At 44.4% G+C, this 18,740-nt stretch overlaps 1 protein-coding gene across 1 annotated transcript in view; it reads left to right on the top strand.

Moving 5' to 3' along the window:
• Positions 1 to 208: 208 nt before the first annotated feature.
• The window catches only part of LOC306742429 (chloride channel protein 2-like), a gene marked incomplete at both ends in the record, with an annotated part of 110,743 nt that continues 92,211 nt past the window's right edge, over positions 209 to 18,740 (top strand). The window contains one exon of the mRNA XM_079224811.1: positions 209 to 259. Coding sequence (XP_079080937.1) covers positions 209 to 259 — 51 coding nt within the window. The remainder of the gene's footprint in view (positions 260 to 18,740) is intronic.

Below are 18,740 nucleotides of genomic sequence, written 5' to 3'. Positions count from 1 at the left end.
CCGGGACTTTGCCGGGCTATAAAATGAAGGAACTTACAGTAACCGGGACGCATTCTGCAGTTGGAGTTCCCTTCGTGGACTCCCATTCAGGAACTGAAGTCTGCCCAATGCGTTAACCACTGGGTTAGAGAGAGATATATCGCCGCCCGGCTTCCTCTCACTTCCACCCCGGACAACCTCTCCTCGAGTGGCCGGGCACCGCGCAGCCATGGCCGGGGACGGGTCCGACCAGCGGGCGCTGCAGTATGAGCAAACTCTGGTAAGTCGGACTTGTTGCCGATCTGAACTTTGCCCCGCTTGTCGCACAAGTACGCAGCGGACACATTGTTGCACGGAGTCGTGGGGAAGCGAAGAAACGCCAGACTCCATTGACAAATCTACCAATTTAACGCTGCTGACAAAGCGTCCACATCTGGTGTCACTCGCTCTTTAAAAGTTCTACTTTAATTAAAACAACGCGTGTTGGTGGGGTGTGAGGAAGCCGAATGACTCGGTGGAGCTTTACGAGTGTGTGTCTTCTGCAACCGAGGGTCACCCCATAAGTTGTCCGACTTTAAAGGAAGTTGAACGCCCCCCGTTTACGCTCACGTGAAAGTGACCGAGGCTCGTGGCGTCTGACGCCGCTGCGCGTGGCGCATGTTTGGTCCCTAATTGCTCCACCTGTGTGGCGACATGAGGGAGGACATGTGTATTAAAGTGTCCGGCGTCTGTGCAGCTGTGACGGTGCAGGTGGACCAGGCTTATTGTCGCAACATCTGGATTCCAGGTGGTCTCTGGACCAAACTCCATTGATGAAACCCCACGCGCTTTAATACAAGCGCGTGTTGTGTCGTAAACGCATATTTGGGAAATGACTACAACTTTTTTTGATCGTCAAAAATGTGCTGATGAATTCGGCGTGGGAATGTTTCATGAAACTTTTGTGCGTCAAAAGGGGAAGTTGTAAAAGTAGATATTTGAGGACATCACATGATTTAAATAAAATCACCATGTCATAAGATGTGTATATTTGTGAGGGGAAAAAAAGCAAATTATCTCTTTTAACATATTTTTGAATGGAGTTTTGCTGGTAAAGTTATGTGCATTAATAATAATGTCACAATTGAACCACCTACTAAATGTGAGAGGAGGGTCATAATGTCACCTTCACACCAACAACAGTCCAACAGTCATCGGGGTTACTGTATGTGTCAGGAGCTGTGTGTGTGTGTGTGTGTGTGTGTGTGTGTGTGTGTGTGTGTGTGTGTGTGTGTGTGTGTGTGTGTGTGTGTGTGTGTGTGGGCTGCATTGATATCCACTCAACAATGGATCAATTCATTGTTGTCCTGCAGCTCGGTGCTGAGGAGCAGCTGCTGTGTACAGTACATACATGCATATTGTGAGGTGACATGGATCTGATAGTTGTGCGGGCGTCCGGTGCTTTGCCGGCAATATTTTTTTAATGTGATTCAACTGTCGCTGTAAGCACTATAACTTTTAGCTGAGGTATTTCCTTTTTTTTTTTTGGGAATCCATGTTCGGTCTGTACAAAGTTGAGCAGATGTGCCAGTAGACTGGTTTCATACAGCAGGGGGCTCTCCAACATGTTCTAGTCACAGGCCAATGTTGTCCCTGAGATGTGCGGCTGGTTTAAAATAATAGTTCGACTTGTGCATTGGGGGAGATGATGATGGAGGAGCAAAAATATTTCATTCTTATACATTATCCAACAGTCAAAGTGAATTTTAATTCAGAGAGATTACACCATTCGTCACTTCGCTCCTCTCAAAGGACCCCTCGAGGGTTCCTAGAGCCCAGTGTTTTGTGTAATTAAGTGTCTAGCTGAACTCTTCCTGTCGAGCCTAAAGAATCCTCTGTTTGAAGAGACACGTTTTATGGGCCAACTGGACCCATTCAGTGGCAGCGGGGCTTTAAATTAAGAAGAGACCCACAACTGTAACACTTCTTTGGGCCTCGGTTTCCTTCTTTTGAGAAAAGCAGTTTCTCTGCAAAGAGAAAGCCCACCTCTCTGTGTGCTGTTAATCTGAGTGTGTGTGTGTGTGTGTTTTGAGCGAGAGATTACACAACGTGCGACCCGCTGATTCAGCGCTGGACGCTCCGTCACCCTGCCGGGGTCTCGTGCTCGTGCATGCTGCTGCAGCAGCGGCAACACAAATAAATAAATGAATCCTTTCTGTGCTCTGATGGTTGTTACATGAACGCGATTGTGGAAGCGTCTAAATGGAGTCCTGTAAAAATAGCCGCAGTGTGAGAAATAACCCCTTTCAAGGCGGGCGAGTTCTCTCTCGGCCCCCCATCTCCTCGCCCCGTGGGCTGTAGTAACATGGTGTCTTTGTGCGGATGTTGGCAGTCGTGGCGGTTGTGTGGGTTTTGTTGTGGGCAGTGGATCTCAAAGAGGCCAGTGTAGCTCGGCTGTGAGCGAGAGAGTGAGAGGGAGAGTGAGAGGCTGAAGGGGCAGAGAGGACGCAGCGCTTTGGAAATCAAACCAGCCTCAACATGTTGTCTGGTCGCATCAGACCGATGCATCTGTTTGTGTGAAGCAGATTTCTGCCCGAACCTGAAGTCGGTGAAATGGTCACAGAATACAATCTATTGGTTTTGTGTACAGGGAAACGATTGTCTGCTTTTTTTTTTCTTCTTCCCGTGTCCCTTGGATCGACTTGTTTCTCAGGAAGTTGGGGTTTAGGCAACAAAAACACTTGGTTAGCTTAAGGAAACAAACTCATGGTTGGTGTTTAAATAACTGAACAGTTAAGGCAACCAAACCACCAACCGCTTTGGTGTCAGCAACAAAAAAAACAACGGTTTTGGTTGAGGCAACGAAACCACCAACAGTTTGTGTAGGCGACCAAACCAACCAATGGTTTTGGTGTAGGCAACCAAACCACCATCAGTTTTGGTGTAGGCGACCAAACCAACCAATGGTTTTGGTGTAGGCAACCAAACCACCATCAGTTTTGGTGTAGGCGACCAAACCAACCAATGGTTTTGGTGTAGGCAACCAAACCACCATCAGTTTTGGTGTAGGCGACCAAACCACCAATGGTTTTGGTGTAGGCGACCAAACCAACCAATGGTTTTGGTGTAGGCGACCAAACCAACCAATGGTTTTGGTGTAGGCGACCAAACCAACCAATGGTTTTGGTGTAGGCAACCAAACCACCAATGGTTTTGGTGTAGGCAACCAAACCACTATCAGTTTTGGTGTAGGCGACCAAACCAACCAATGGTTTTGGTGTAGGCAACCAAACCACCATCAGTTTTGGTGTAGGCGACCAAACCAACCAATGGTTTTGGTGTAGGCAACCAAACCACCAATGGTTTTGGTGTAGGCGACCAAACCAACCAATGGTTTTGGTGTAGGCAACCAAACCACCAATGGTTTTGGTGTAGGCGACCAAACCACCAATGGTTTTGGTGTAGGCGACCAAACCACCAATGGTTTTGGTGTAGGCGACCAAACCACCATCGGTTTTGGTGTAGGCGACCAAACCAACCAATGGTTTGGCAACCAAACAAGCAACAGTTTTGATGTAGGTGACCCGACCACTACCATAAAACCACAACACGGTGTCAAACACTGGTCTTCTGGTTGGAAGTCCTGTTTGTTGGACCCGCCAACCGATGGTTGTCTTTTTGGTTCTTCTAAAGTTCGTCACTTGCTCTGACTGTTGCCGAGCCACTTGGGACCATATAAATATGTCCACCACGAGTAAGGGTCCTAATCGACTCCCCATCGGTATTATTTTCATTTGAACACGAAACCAAATGGATCGCATATCGAGACTATTTCACAAACTGCCAGGATACTGGGCTTGATGGACACAATGGTGTTCTAGTATTCATGCAAAATCAAGTAATGGACACCACTCAAATGTTTTCTTCATTATTCTCCAGCTTTTCATAGACAAGTCACTCATAGAACCCTTTAGAAACGAGCAAACCATGAAAACATGTTGTTGTCGGCCTTCACCAGCGGCTGTAAGTGGCGACTAAAGAGGCTTGGCAGGAGTTAAAAGGTACCATTCAGGCCCTAAAACACTCTCTGGGAGAAGGTCACTGCAAACCACCGGCTGCTGCAGATCATTCATTTATGAATCATAAATAATATGGTCAATGGTGATAAACGCACAACGCAATGCATGTTTTGTTAGCGCATTATGTTTACCTCATTAAATATTAAATGGACGGCCTTGTGATCAAAGGTTGTGTTTTATTATGTGTGCGGCAGCGTCACTTAGCGAGTATTTGATGCCGTGTGGCAGGAGCTTCCCTCAGGAATGAAAAGCAGTGTGTCCGTATTTGCAAAACTATGTGCATATGAATTATAATTGTTTTTTTTAACAGAGCCACCACCATGTTAGATTTTAGAGGCATAAAGTGTTTGCTTAAAGTGTTTGCTTTTGTTTAAATATGGTGTCTTTCTCACAGTACAGTGTTTTCTGAAATAATTTGCCTTTCCCCACGTAGTCATTATATCCACATTACTGATGATTATATATTTAAATATCTAATTTCATAAATATTTTGTTAAAGCACAACGGGATAATCATAATGATGTGAGAGGCTCTTAAAGGGACAGTCCACCAATCAAGGTAATGGGGAGTATAGCACAAAAACCAAAAACAACCATGATGACATCATCGATAAAGAGAGAGTGAGTGGTAGACGTTTAGAGGACGGAGATAAGGGCCAAAAGGTGATGCAATCACATTGCATTGTGGGTATTGTAGGATGCCCTGTTTTTTTTTCTTTTTCGGCTGCACTTTAGACTTATTTTCAGTATGGATTAATCTGGGGATTGTTTTCCAGAATAGATCAATCTTTCGGGTCAATAAAATACTGTAAAAAAGTCACAAGTCACAACAGTGTGTTGACGCTTCGGCCTCATCGTTTGTGTCTTTAGGACACGACTAAGCTGATCGGCATGCTATAGCTATGTGGCAACATAACACACACACAGCTTTCTGGGTGGAACACATACCTGTGTAAATAAGGTGTGTGTGTGTGTGTGTGTGTGGTAGGAGGGATGAGTGTCACCAAAGTGTTATAGATACTAGTACTCTAGTATACATCTTCTATGTAAACAAAGTATTTCTTGAGCAGCGACACATTTGCAGCTAAACTACTATCTCAGTGATTCTCTTCCACTGATGACCGGGTTTCCAGGGGACATCCCGACACAGAAACCGCTGTGATTGGTCAATTCATTGCCGATTGCTCCGTAAAAGTGGTCGTATAAAAACATTTATTGTCTCCAGCTCCAACATGATCTGGGAGTCTTATAGAAAGTAATATTCTGTCAGCAGGACTTCTGCTTTATGACCGGGAACATGCTGATGTTCTCATATAAAAAAAAACAAACTTGTATTTTATTGTTGAGAGCAACGGGGAAGTGAAAGTGTCGGGTGGAAGACGTATGTGTGTCGTTGCATCTGTCTTCGGGTCATTTATAACCCCGTATTATTCTCCTCGCCTTTTTGTATCCACACCCGTTTGATGTTGGTGGTCGTAGTGGAAACTTCCCCTCTTTTTTTTTTAAACGTTTTTTTGTATTTTTTTGCAAGACCAGGTCAACAGCTCCTTGACCTCTGCTTTTATTGTGTAGAGAAAGGAGCGCTTGCATAACATTTGTTCAGAGCAAAGTTGTGAATAGGCTGGCTTTGCTTTTTCTTTTTTTTTCTTTTTTCTGCAGATAAGCATCAAAAAGTTTATTTCTATCCGTTACAAAAGATCAACCATTGCTTTTTTTGTGTGCCAAAATGACAAATCCACCAGCATGATGGATTTCCAGTCAGAACCCGGCGTGTGACGGGATCCTAAAGGGTCGAAGCGCGAAAAAAACATTTGCAACAAATAAATAAAAGAAATTGTTTCTAAAAACTGCATTTTCGGCAAAAGTTCCATGAGGCGGGAAGACGTTCCGTCTGCAGGCGAAAGCTAAAGCTTTTTCTTTCTGAGGGGCGTCGACCCCACGTCACGCCGCTGAGAGACGGGAGAGAATGAACTGGACCGGTCGATGCTTTAACAGACGAGCTGCAAGTGTCGAGGCGGTTCTCTTGATCCGTCCTTTGTGTCCTCAACGAATATGTATCACCGACTGGATTCAGAGATAACGATCAAAAGAGCTGATTTAACCACTTGTCTTTCTCTCCAGTGTTCATGTCTCTCTCTCCAGTGTTCATGTCTCTCTCTCCAGTGTTCATGTCTTTCTCTCCAGTGTTCATGTCTTTCTCTCTCCAGTGTTCATGTGTCTCTCTCCAGTGTTCATGTTTCTCTCTCCAGTGTTCATGTCTCACTCTCCAGTGTTCATGTCTCACTCTCCAGTGTTCATGTCTTTCTCTCCAGTGTTCATGTCTCTCTCTCCAGTGTTCATGTCTTTCTCTCCAGTGTTCATGTCTCTCTCTCCAGTGTTCATGTCTTTCTCTCCAGTGTTCTTGTCTTTCTATCCAGTGTTCATGTCTCTCTCTCCAGTGTTCATGTCTTTCTCTCTCCAGTGTTCATGTCTCTCTCTCCAGTGTTCATGTCTCTCTCTCCAGTGTTCATGTCTTTCTCTCCAGTGTTCATGTCTTTCTCTCCAGTGTTCATGTCTTTCTCTCCAGTGTTCATGTCTTTCTCTCCAGTGTTCATGTCTTTCTCTCTCCAGTGTTCATGTCTTTCTCTCTCCAGTGTTCATGTCTTTCTCTCCAGTGTTATTGTCTTTGTCTCCAGTGTTCATGTCTCTCTCTCCAGTGTTCATGTCTCTCTCTCCAGTGTTCATGTCTCTCTCTCCAGTGTTCATGTCTCTCTCTCTCCAGTGTTCATGTCTTTCCATCCAGTGTTCATGTCTTTCCATCCAGTGTTCATGTCTCTCTCTCCAGTGTTCATGTCTCTCTCTCCAGTGTTCATGTCTCTCTCTCCAGTGTTCATGTCTTTCTCTCCAGTGTTCATGTCTTTCTCTCCAGTGTTCATATCTTTCTCTCCAGTGTTCATGTCTCTCTCTCTCCAGTGTTCATGTCTTTCCATCCAGTGTTCATGTCTTTCCATCCAGTGTTCATGTCTCTCTCTCCAGTGTTCATGTCTCTCTCTCCAGTGTTCATGTCTCTCTCTCCAGTGTTCATGTCTTTCTCTCCAGTGTTCATGTCTTTCTCTCCAGTGTTCATATCTTTCTCTCCAGTGTTCATGTCTTTCTCTCCAGTGTTCATGTCTTTCTCTCTCCAGTGTTCATGTCTCTCTCTCCAGTGTTCATGTCTTTCTCTCCAGTGTTATTGTCTTTGTCTCCAGTGTTCATGTCTCTCTCTCTCCAGTGTTCATGTCTTTCTCTCCAGTGTTCATGTCTTTCTCTCCAGTGTTCATGTCTTTCTCTCCAGTGTTAATGTCTCTCTCTCCAGTGTTCATGTCTTTCTCTCCAGTGTTCATGTCTTTCTCTCCAGTGTTCATGTCTCTCTCTCCAGTGTTCATGTCTCTCTCTCTCCAGTGTTCATGTCTCTCTCTCTCCAGTGTTCATGTCTCTCTCTCCAGTGTTCATGTCTCTCTCTCCAGTGTTCATGTCTCTCTCTCCAGTGTTCATGTCTTTCTCTCCAGTGTTCATGTCTTTCTCTCCAGTGTTCATGTCTCTCTCTCCAGTGTTCATGTCTCTCTCCAGTGTTCATGTCTCTCTCTCCAGTGTTCATGTCTCTCTCTCCAGTGTTCATGTCTCTCTCTCCAGTGTTCATGTCTTTCTCTCCAGTGTTCATGTCTCTCTCTCCAGTGTTCATGTCTCTCTCCAGTGTTCATGTCTCTCTCTCCAGTGTTCATGTCTTTCTCTCCAGTGTTCATGTCTTTCTCTCCAGTGTTCATGTCTTTCTCTCCAGTGTTCATGTCTTTCTCTCCAGTGTTCATGTCTCTGTCTCCAGTGTTCATGTCTCTCTCTCCAGTGTTCATGTCTTTCTCTCCAGTGTTCATGTCTTTCTCTCCAGTGTTCATGTCTTTCTCTCCAGTGTTCATGTCTCTCTCTCCAGTGTTCATGTCTTTCTCCCCAGTGTTATTGTCTTTCTTTACCGTGTTCTTGTCTCTCTCTCCAGTGTTCATGTCTCTCTCTCCAGTATTCATGTCTTTGTCTCCAGTATTCATGTCTTTGTCTCCAGTGTTCATGTCTTTCTTTACCGTGTTCATGTCTTTCTCTCCAGTGTTCTTGTCTTTCTCTCCAGTGTTCTTGTCTTTCTCTCCAGTGTTCTTGTCTTTCTCTCCAGTGTTCTTGTCTTTCTCTCCAGTGTTCATGTCTTTCTCTCCAGTGTTCATGTCTCTCTCTCCAGTGTTCATGTCTCTCTCTCTCTCCAGTGTTCATGTCTCTCTCTCTCTCCAGTGTTCATGTCTCTCTCTCCAGTGTTCATGTCTCTCTCTCTCCAGTGTTCATGTTTCTCTCTCTCCAGTGTTCATGTTTCTCTCTCTCCAGTGTTCATGTCTCTTTCTCTCCAGTGTTCTTGTCTTTCTCTCCAGTGTTCTTGTCTTTCTCTCAGTGCTCATGTCTTTCTTTCCATTGTTCATGTCTGAAGACAGGATGTGAGACTCTGTCACCTCAAGAATTTAAATCCTTCAATTATTTTTTTAGAAAAGTTTTTGCAGTTTTAAAACGAGGGATGATTTATGAACGTGTGCCGACGAGGTAAATAATGGTTAACGGAGTCTAACGTACAAGTAGATAAAGGTCCTCTGCGTTTCTATGAAAAGATGGGTCTCTCTCTCTCGATGGGTCTCTCTCTCTCTCGATGGGTCTCTCCCAGCCGGGGGTCACCTTTAAGCGTCCGCCTGCGATAAGGCTGCAAAGTCAGAGTTGACACATCAGCGGATGTTCAGTTCACTATTTTGTGTGTGTGTGTGTGTGTGTGTGTGTGTGTGTGTGTGTGTGTGTGTGTGTGTGTGTGTGTGTGTGTGTGTGTGTGTGTGTGTGTGTGCTTTGAGGATTGCCATGTCCAGAGAGATGCCTTACATAAGAAAAGGAGATCTTCTTGATGCATCATCTGCGTGCCACGAAAAAACAAACAAGAAGAAGATCCAGTCAGTCCCATTAAACTTGGCTTTACTGTGAACGCCCTCCAAAAGCGGCTCCATTGGCTTCGTGTGTGTGTGTGTGTGTGTGTGTGTGTGTTTATTAAGCAGAAAGCTCAGTAATCAATAACTGTGAGAAAGTGGGCGAAACTAAAGGCTCTAAGAACTTGTTTTGGCTCAGTGTGTCATAACTAGTGTGCTTTCATATTTAATCCCCTTTATTTCTATTTCATGCATTTTTGTTATTTATACTCTTTCATTGACTTGGTCTGGAACTCTGAATGAATGGATGTTAGCAACAAAGAAGCGGTTTGATCCTGCTACTCCAGATTTAAACTACTTCATCACATTGATGCAAAAGAGGAACTGAACCGAGCTGACTATTGCTCATGATGATGATGATGATGATGATGATGAAGCCTCGGTCCTCACCAGCCGTCACATTTCTGTTTTTCTTTCTCGCTGAACATCCTCTGATCGGTCACCAGCTCCGCTCAGACCAGCAGGTCGGAGGTCAACGTCACGACGCCGTCAGCCGTGAAACATTTACTGTGTTCCTAGAAAAATACCAAAGCTATGCCGACGACACGACGCCATTTACCAGGGCGGCTCAAACCAAACCAGCTCCACCTAGCAGGTATACGTCTAATGAGCTTATAGCTAGAAGACGGAACACTTTATTCCTCCCTTCATCCTTGACGAAGGCAGCGCAGACCAGATCCACCCCTTCACAATAAAAGCCCAGGGAGCAGCTTCAGGCTACACAACAGCTGACCTCAGCCAGACGCCGTCTGGGTCGACGGCATCCTGGTAGTTTGACACGGGGAAAACAAAACATGGACACAAAGGTGTTGTGGGTTTACGGTCGGGGTTTTGTTGCCTAAACAAAACTGTTTGTGGTTTTGTTGCCTTTTTGTAAACTAACTTTTCTTATATTTTTACGTAATAGATTGCATTGTGTTCTATTCAAACCTTTTACTGCAAATAAAAAGCTAAATATACCCCCCCACCCCCCGGTGTGTAAAGGCCTTGAAATGATTTTTAAACATGGCATCCCTTCGCCTCGGTATCTTTTCTCATTAAATGACTCTACTGTACGAGATTCATCTCCAGCTTTGTCGGGTGCCCCCGAAATCCGGGTTTGATTCGATCCCAGCAAACATTTGGGTGAGCAGAGATTACCCATAAAACCCGACCGTGCATGCTTTGGTCTGAGGTGAGCCTTCGTTACAGATTAACAAGCCGTGCACAGCACAGCTGATCGTGAACAAAGAAGCTCTGTTAGTGTTTCTAGTTCTGGAGAGTAATTGTTTTATGTTTGATGCCCACGAGGTAAAGAAATAAGATGTGTGCAGAATCAATGAGCTAAAGTAGTTTACAACCTCTCTGATCCCGTTAGTTTCAGTCGCCACACAAACACAATGGGCTTGTCCCTTTTTAGATTAAAAGTTGGCCCCAGTGATGTGCAAATATTTGAGCACAAAGTCACAGATTAACGGTGTTTTTGGAGAAGTAAACTACAATCATGCAGCATTTCAGACATGCAAATCTTATGTTTCCCCAAGTAGAAATGGATCTGAGGACATAAGTCGTTGTTGCATGAGGATTAACAAAAAAACGGTACGATGCCGTATTTCATTAGTTCTGGTTCTCTAAAAGGGCCACTGTTGGTCCTGTGTTTTAGCTAACGCTAAACAGAAGGATGGAGCCAACACATGAAAGATGATTATTTTAATTTGTTGTCATTTTGTGGGTTTTTGCTTTGGAAGCCTCTCGGCGTCTCCCGTGCTGCAGTACCGCTCTCCGCCTGAAGGTTACTGCGGCCGCTGGTGGGGGCGCTGTTTTACAACAGCGACAAAAAGCCTCATTAAACGCTGCAAAACTAATCAGATCTGATTACAAGAATAAAGTTGACTGTAAAAAAAATTCCATCAATTCAAGTGTAGCGGACATCAAATTATTTGACATTTTGACATTATTTGACTTTATTAACTAATAAAAAACATTATTCCACCACTTTTCCTGATTTAAAAAAAAAAAAGGAATGATTTTTACTGAGGTATTGTTTCAATATCGATACATTTAAGCAGCATATCGTATTGACGTCACACTTCACTGATTTTAGAGCAGAGGTGTGTGTGTGTGTGTGTGTGTGTGTGTGTGTGTATGTGTGTGAGATGGATTGATGGTGTAATGCGATACGAAAGCAGGGAGGAAAAGGAAAGATTAAGTTCAAGCGTTGGCTGTAACTGCTCGGCTAGCGAAAGACCCCACACACACACACACACACACACACACACACACACACACACACACACACACACACACACACACACACACACACACACACACACACACACACACACACAGCTCTTCAGTTTATGCGTTTTGTTTCCTCTCCGATGTGTTTTTTTCTGACAGATTCCACCTTTGAACGCTTCTCTGTGCACACACACACACACACACACACACACACACACACACACACACACACACACACACACACACACACACACACACACACACACACGGGTCCCAGTTGCAGCGCAGAGAGTGTGACCGGGTTGTTAACGGTCTTGTTCTGGAGTTGATCCACCTTTTTTAAATCTCTTCTTCTCTCTCCTCACCCACGTCTTCTTCGTCTTCTTCGTCTTCGTCTTCTTCTCTTCAGTAATAACTTTTCTCTCTGTACAGTTTCTACACCCCACCACTGTGACCTTCGTCCACCTGCCTTTTTATTTCTTATCCCGTTATCAGGATCAAGTGCACGTTCCCCCTCAGAGATTATCTTTCATTCAGGTCCACCAGTGAGTTTTAAATGATGAAACGATCCCATGTTCTGATACGGTGACATGTTCATGTGTCTCGTTTGTCTTTTACAACACATGTCATTTACTCCATTTGACCAACAAAGAAATAAAGACGTTGTGGCTGCAACTACTACATGTTTCATGTTTTATTAATCCATTTTTTTATTTCTATAAATATACTTTTGTGAAAAAAAAACGGTGGAAAATAACCTTCTCATTTTCACATTTCCCCCCAAACTACACAGATAATTGACAACGATAATAAATGGAAGTAAATGGCACCGTTTTGGAATTTGTCTCGATAAATTACTAAAGTGATTCGGGCTGAATGGCCATTTTTTTTCCATTTGATAGTCTAACATTGTTCATGTTCATATATTTAGTAACTATATAATTTTTTTCTTCGTTAACATTACAGACAGGACCGGTTGTAGCCGTTCTCCAGCGTTAGCTTAGCACTTAGCTCGGTGGCCTAAACTGGGTGTGTTTCGGGTGCATTTACGTCGACACTTCCATGTGGTCACGTTGCAGTCTGATCCCCCACAATGCACTTGTGCAGCATCTCTTGTCTCTTACGGATCCCGACAGAGAGTTTCAGCTCCATGATCAGCTGTCCGGCCCAAAGCTTCACTGTTTTAGCAGCTAGAGAGGCAGATATCTCCCTCAGGAGTCGGAGGAGACCAAAGACGGAGCGCAAAGAGAGTAAACATGGGACTTGAACTCATCTGGTGACCAGAAAACGCAACACAAGTTCATGCTAACGTCCTAAATAAGCACCTGTTTGCCACCGTTCAGCTCTGAAGGTGAAATATTATCCACATTCTGCCCCAAACATCAGTTATTAATTCAGAGTTTCGGGTTTGGCTGCAGCTCCTCCTCATATTAAAGGTCAATATTGATAATACAATGAACCAGGAGCTGATGCTTCCCCTCGCAGTATTGAGCCGACCTTTTAATTTATCCAAAACAGAGTTGAAGTTTGTTGTGTATTTAAAAGCCTGTGTGTGTGTGTGTGTGTGTAGGTCCTTTTCCTGAGTATGCATTGAACAAACACCCCTGTTCAGCATTCCCTATGATAATGTATTCATCATGTCCAGAAACACGGAGCTTCTTCCAAGCGTTTGATCTTCTGAATCCGATCCCCAATAAAACGTGTTCTGGCAGGACGTCCAGCAGTCAGATGTTTCCCAAGAACCACATCTGACTTTTATGAAAGGAACAGTAGCCGACGCAGCAGCAGCTCCCCGATGCTACGTATCACGTCTCCATCTCGTGTGTGTGTGTGTGTGTGTGTGTGTGTCGTCCAGCTCTGTCTCGCGCGGCTTTATTCAAATACGTGAAGCCAGAGGAGTTCAGGTCTCCAACCCGTTTATTTCGTCTGATGAGGGCTAAGCGTGGCTCCGCCCCCGTGGAGGGAATACCCAACGAGTGAGGAAGCTCTCAGAATGTGTGATGCCTCTTCCCTCGCCGACGTCTTTTAAGTTGAAATTCAACGTTTGCATTGGACAGTTTGAACTCGGCTGTTTGGGTTGTTTTCGTTTCTGATGAATGGCGACCTCGCAATTTAAGATTTTATTTGGTTTATTGAGATTCAAAGTGGGTAATCTCTTGGAACACACGGGGTGAGAGCGGGTTCATTGATTAGTTTCTTTCTTTTCTTCTCCGTTAAATCAGGAAAACAATCTGCAGGGTAATTGAGGACGGAAGTAATCGTGAGGCAATGCTTTCAATCATTCACACGTGTGTGTGTGTGTGTGTGTGTGTGTGTGTGTGTGTGTGTGTGTGTGTGTCAAGTTTGATCCTCCTGAGGTCAAATCGACTTTTCCTTATGTAATGAGTTATTAGAATATGTAATCCAGCTGATTTATGAGTGGAGATGAGAGCCCCCCCCACCCACCCCCTCCTTGATTTGGACCCGTTCCAAACTTTAATGGGTTCTCTGTCGGCCCGAGCAGTAATTAAAGAAACATTAGATTTTTTTTTTTCAGCATGATTTATACAAGGTGTGATTAATATTTATGATTTACATATTTAATATATATATATATTTGGATATATTTAATATATTTAAAATATATATATATATATACATATATATATATATATATATTTGTATATATTTAATTTATTTAAAATATATATATATATATATATATATATATATATATATATATATATATATATATATATATATATATATATATATATATATATATATATATATATATATATATATATATAAAGGTATTCAGTCTTTTATCTGTGCTCATGGATGCTGCTGTGAACGAGCTGCTCCTGCTCTTCCTCCTCCTCCTCCTCAGTGAAGTCATCCTCCTCCTGAAGGCTCAGAGAGCCAGCAGGAGCTTTGGCGTCTCTCTGGACGCCGGCTGGTGTTGCGTTGCCCATCGGCTTTCTCACGGGAGAGAGGAGGCTATGGCGGCAGAAAGAGAGCCTTTGTGCCGCCTCTGACTCTCAGCGCCACCTGATGCCACCTGATGCCACCTGATGCCACCCCAGGGCCCCCAACAAAGGGTGCTGTGACAAAAAGAGGGTGTTGGGACAAAAAGAGGAGGAGCAGGACGATATGTACCAAAAGTTACGTGCCGAGCAAATCGGTTCTCGAATGTCAGAATGCGTTGCACAATATTCTACGATAGTGAATTTAATATTTCAGGTGGTTTGTTCTCTTTTTGACTAAACTCTATAACAACAACAATAATAAGTCCACTAAATAATCCTTGTGTCTGACATCACTGAACATGTTGAGTCTTCCCATGAAGACTCGTCATGTTCTCCTGACTCTGCACCTCTTGTTCCTCTTTCTGTTCGTACTGGACTCTGTTTTATTTTTACTGCAGGTGGGTGTTTAAAAAAGTGTGTGTGTGTGTGTGATGAAGAGGAGGAGGAATGTTTGTAGGACTGCAGATGTTTTGTTTGCTCTTGCATTTGTGCATCTGTATCCCAATAACTTGTGTGTGTGTGTGTGTGTGATGTATTACTTGTAAAATGCCGACCAGGCTTTTGAAACGCTGGATTGAGTTTGAGGCGGCGCTGCGTTTTCTTTCTCCTTCGTTCCACTACATCCATATTAAAGCTGGATCGATGGATCTTATTTTTAGCTTTCATCCCCCACTCTCTCCCCCCTTTTCTCCCTTTTCACCCCACCTCCCCTCTGTGTGTGTGTGTGTGTGTGTGTGTGTGTGTGTGTGTGTGTGTGTGTGTGTGTGTGTGTGTGTGTGTGTGTGTGTGTGTGTGCGCGCGCTGGCATGTCCTCCTACATCCCACTGCCGGCGCTGACACACACACACACACACACACACACACACACACACACACACACACACACACACACACACACACACACACACACACACACAGGTCTCTCTCTAATAAGTCGGCCCGAGCCTCAGCAACTCTGCACCCCTCCTCTGTTGAGGTCGATGGAGATGGGGGGGGGGGGGGGGGGGGGAGGAGGGAGGAGGAGGAGGAGGAGGAGAGAGAGCTGTTGGGGTGCAGCCTCCATAAAGGACTGCAGAGAACGACATGTTCTGGTGCACTGCACTGGGATCAGGCATGTGAGAGCTGTGACTGATACACACCCACTGACAGCCACGTGGGACACACACACACACACACACACACAAGCATTTTTCAGATGCAGCAACCCGTCTGAATCATTGTCGGCTTCACTGTGCTGCAGTTTTAACAACACAAGTTTGAAAACGCACAAGCTGTGATATGAGACACACACACACACACACACACACACACACACACACACACACACACACACACTACCTTCCGCTCCTTGCATGTTCAGTCAGGTTTGGGTTTAAATGACCACTAATGTTCCGATACTGAAGTCTGTAAGTTGCGTGACAAAATGAATCAACGTGGACCTCTTGTTTCACTTCTTGTTTCACTCAAAGACACTCACCAAGGTCTCCTGGGTGAAGGTCCAGATGTAGTTTGACTCGTCCACTGCCGTTATAGAATAGCGTGTTGCTTGATTGTTGTAGATCTTCTTGTTTCACACAACCGGAAGTTCATTTCCAACCCTGGAAACTCACTTTGTTTGCCAACATCGTGCCTGTACCTTTAAGAGTATGTTAGCCACATTGGTGCAATTATTCACTGTGCGTGTGTGTGTGTGTGTGTGTGTGTGTGTGTGTGTGTGTGTGTGTGTGTCAGGTTGTCGGTGACAGTTGTTTGTGAATTTCATTGATCACCTCTTGTACCTGTTAGCACAAGATAACTCCACTAAGCCAGTGTACAATATCCCCACTGACCACACACACACACACACACACACACACACACACACACACACACACACACACACACACACAGTTAATTAATTACATATTCTGTTGCCGCCTACAATTAATCATTTTACATTTTGCTCAGTATAATATTACGTATGCATGCGGCTGCACCATCGAAACAGCCTGTAACCGCTTCCATTCAACTCCATGCGGACACACACACACACACACACGCACACGCGCACACGCACACGTATCAGGAACAATCAGTAACGCAACTAAGGCCTGTGTGATAGGCAGAATCAAAAACGATTGATTAAATCAGTCAACCAGGTGTGTGTGTGTGTGTGTGTGTGTGTGTGTGTGTGTAACTATTAGGAGTGACACCTGCTTGCTTTAAGATAAATGGGCACCATTAACCTTCAATTAATTATAACACACACCTGGCCCTCCCTCTCTCTAGTTGAATGTGTTGAACAGGAGTCTCACTCTGCGGTGAGAGCCGGTGAACACGTGTGAAGGAACGACTGAACCGACACGGTCGGTTGCTTTTTAAAGCCAAAGGTTCAATCATCTCGGCTCAGAATGGATAAAAGTGTCTTAAGTCCGGGAGGTAAAGGTCGTAGCTTGAGGTGACGTAAGGAAGAGAAAAGAGAGTCTGAAAATGAGTTGAAATGCCTGTTTTGTGTTTGCCGATTTAAGTTGTATAGCCCTTCAGACTTCTCTGGTTGTATAGAAGTCTATGCTTCATGTGTTAAAGCTGCATTCTCTCTCCTGACCACCAGGGGAGACTCCTCTGGTTGTATAGAAGTATATGCGTCATGTGTTAAAGCTGCATTCTCTCTCCTGACCACCAGGGGAGACTCCTCTGGTTGTATAGAAGTATATGCGTCATGTGTTAAAGCTGCATTCTCTCTCCTGACCACCAGGGGAGACTCCTCTGGTTGTATAGAAGTATATGCGTCATGTGTTAAAGCTGCATTCTCTCTCCTGACCACCAGGGGGAGACTCCTCTGGTTGTATAGAAGTATGTGCTTCATGTGTTAAAGCTGCATTCTCTCCTGACCACCAGGGGGTGACTCCTCTGGTTGTATAGAAGTATACGCTTCATGTGTTAAAGCTGCATTCTCTCCTGGCCACCAGGGGGTGACTCCTCTGATTGTATAGAAGTATATGCGTCATGTGTTAAAGCTGCATTCTCTCTCCTGACCACCAGGGGAGACTCCTCTGGTTGTATAGAAGTCTATGCTTCATGTGTTAAAGCTGCATTCTCTCTCCTGACCACCAGGGGGAGACTCCTCTGGTTGTATAGAAGTATGTGCTTCATGTGTTAAAGCTGCATTCTCTCCTGACCACCAGGGGGATACTCCTCTGGTTGTATAGAAGTATGTGCTTCATGTGTTAAAGCTGCATTCTCTCCTGGCCACCAGGGGGTGACTCCTCTGATTGTATAGAAGTCTATATAAATGACTCTACTTCTCTCTTGATTTATTCCCTCCTCCGTTCCCTCAATGGTCATCACCTAACAAACGCATCTGGACGTCGTGTTTCTTAATTTCGGTTCTTGTGTCTTGGACTTCTCTTCAGTCGATACCAGGTGGTATCAGAAAGCCTCGGCTCCTTCTTACCTGCATATGTGTCAAGGGCATGTTAAAAAGAAGAAAACAAAACATATCTTATGTAACTACGCATGATAGCACCGTGGAATGTAGACTTATTGCTCAACAGCTCGGCAGCACAGTCACGTAACACGATAACTTCAGTTTACAGTAAACCCATCAATGTTTAGACGATTGCTTCCACCTTGAGACTTTTATTAAGTACTGAGCTTCGGGGGTTAAGTGTTACTCTCCTGGATCACTGGACTAGCAGTCGGGATTTTGACAGGGGGTCTCCGTGTGTTTTTCTGCAAATGTGTGTGTGTGTGTGTTTTCTAGTAAAAGCAGCAGGAGGGAAGGTACCCGGGGTCCCACAGGGTCGCTCCTGGACATATGTGATCTCACTGGGCCCTGAAAAACATAAAATTAAGGAGATTTCATAAGGTTTCTATGTCAAGCATTGGAATTTGAACCACTTGGACGATGCAAGAGTTAAGCCCGGTCTGAAATAGCTTAGCGGCTCCAGACATTAAGGTCCCCTGATGGTGATCCCCAGACATTTCCCCTTTAGTGCCACCAGCAGGTTGTTGTTGTGAATACCTTGCAGATCCCCCGGTTGAAATATCTCAACATCTAAAAGAGGGATTGGCACAGAATTTGATGCAGACGTCCATGGTCCCAAGACTATGCATCCTAATAAATTTGGTAATCCCCTGACTTTTCCTCTTGCGCCATCAGCAAGTTGACATTTCTGTTTTTATTAAAGGTAATCTGACGGGAACCTTTGGATGGGTTGCCATGAAATGTGGTCTAGACGTCCATGGTGCTCAGAGAATGAATACGTTGATCTTTGACGTTCATGGTTCCCAGATGACGCGTCCTAGTAATTTCAGTGGTCCTCAAACTTTTTCTCTAGCGCCACCAGCAGGTTAAAATGTGTGGTTGGAAGGGAAATGTATCGACAGCTATTAGATGAAATTCGGTACCTTGACATTTACGTTTCCATTTAGATGACTCTCCCTCACGTGGCACGGCTATTGACTGTAAAAGTAGTTTTCATA

Source organism: Taurulus bubalis (genome assembly GCF_910589615.1).
Source record: "Taurulus bubalis genome assembly, chromosome: 10".
NCBI classification, from domain to species: Eukaryota; Metazoa; Chordata; class Actinopteri; order Perciformes; family Cottidae; genus Taurulus; species Taurulus bubalis.
This window is presented reverse-complemented; position numbering and strand designations above follow the sequence as displayed.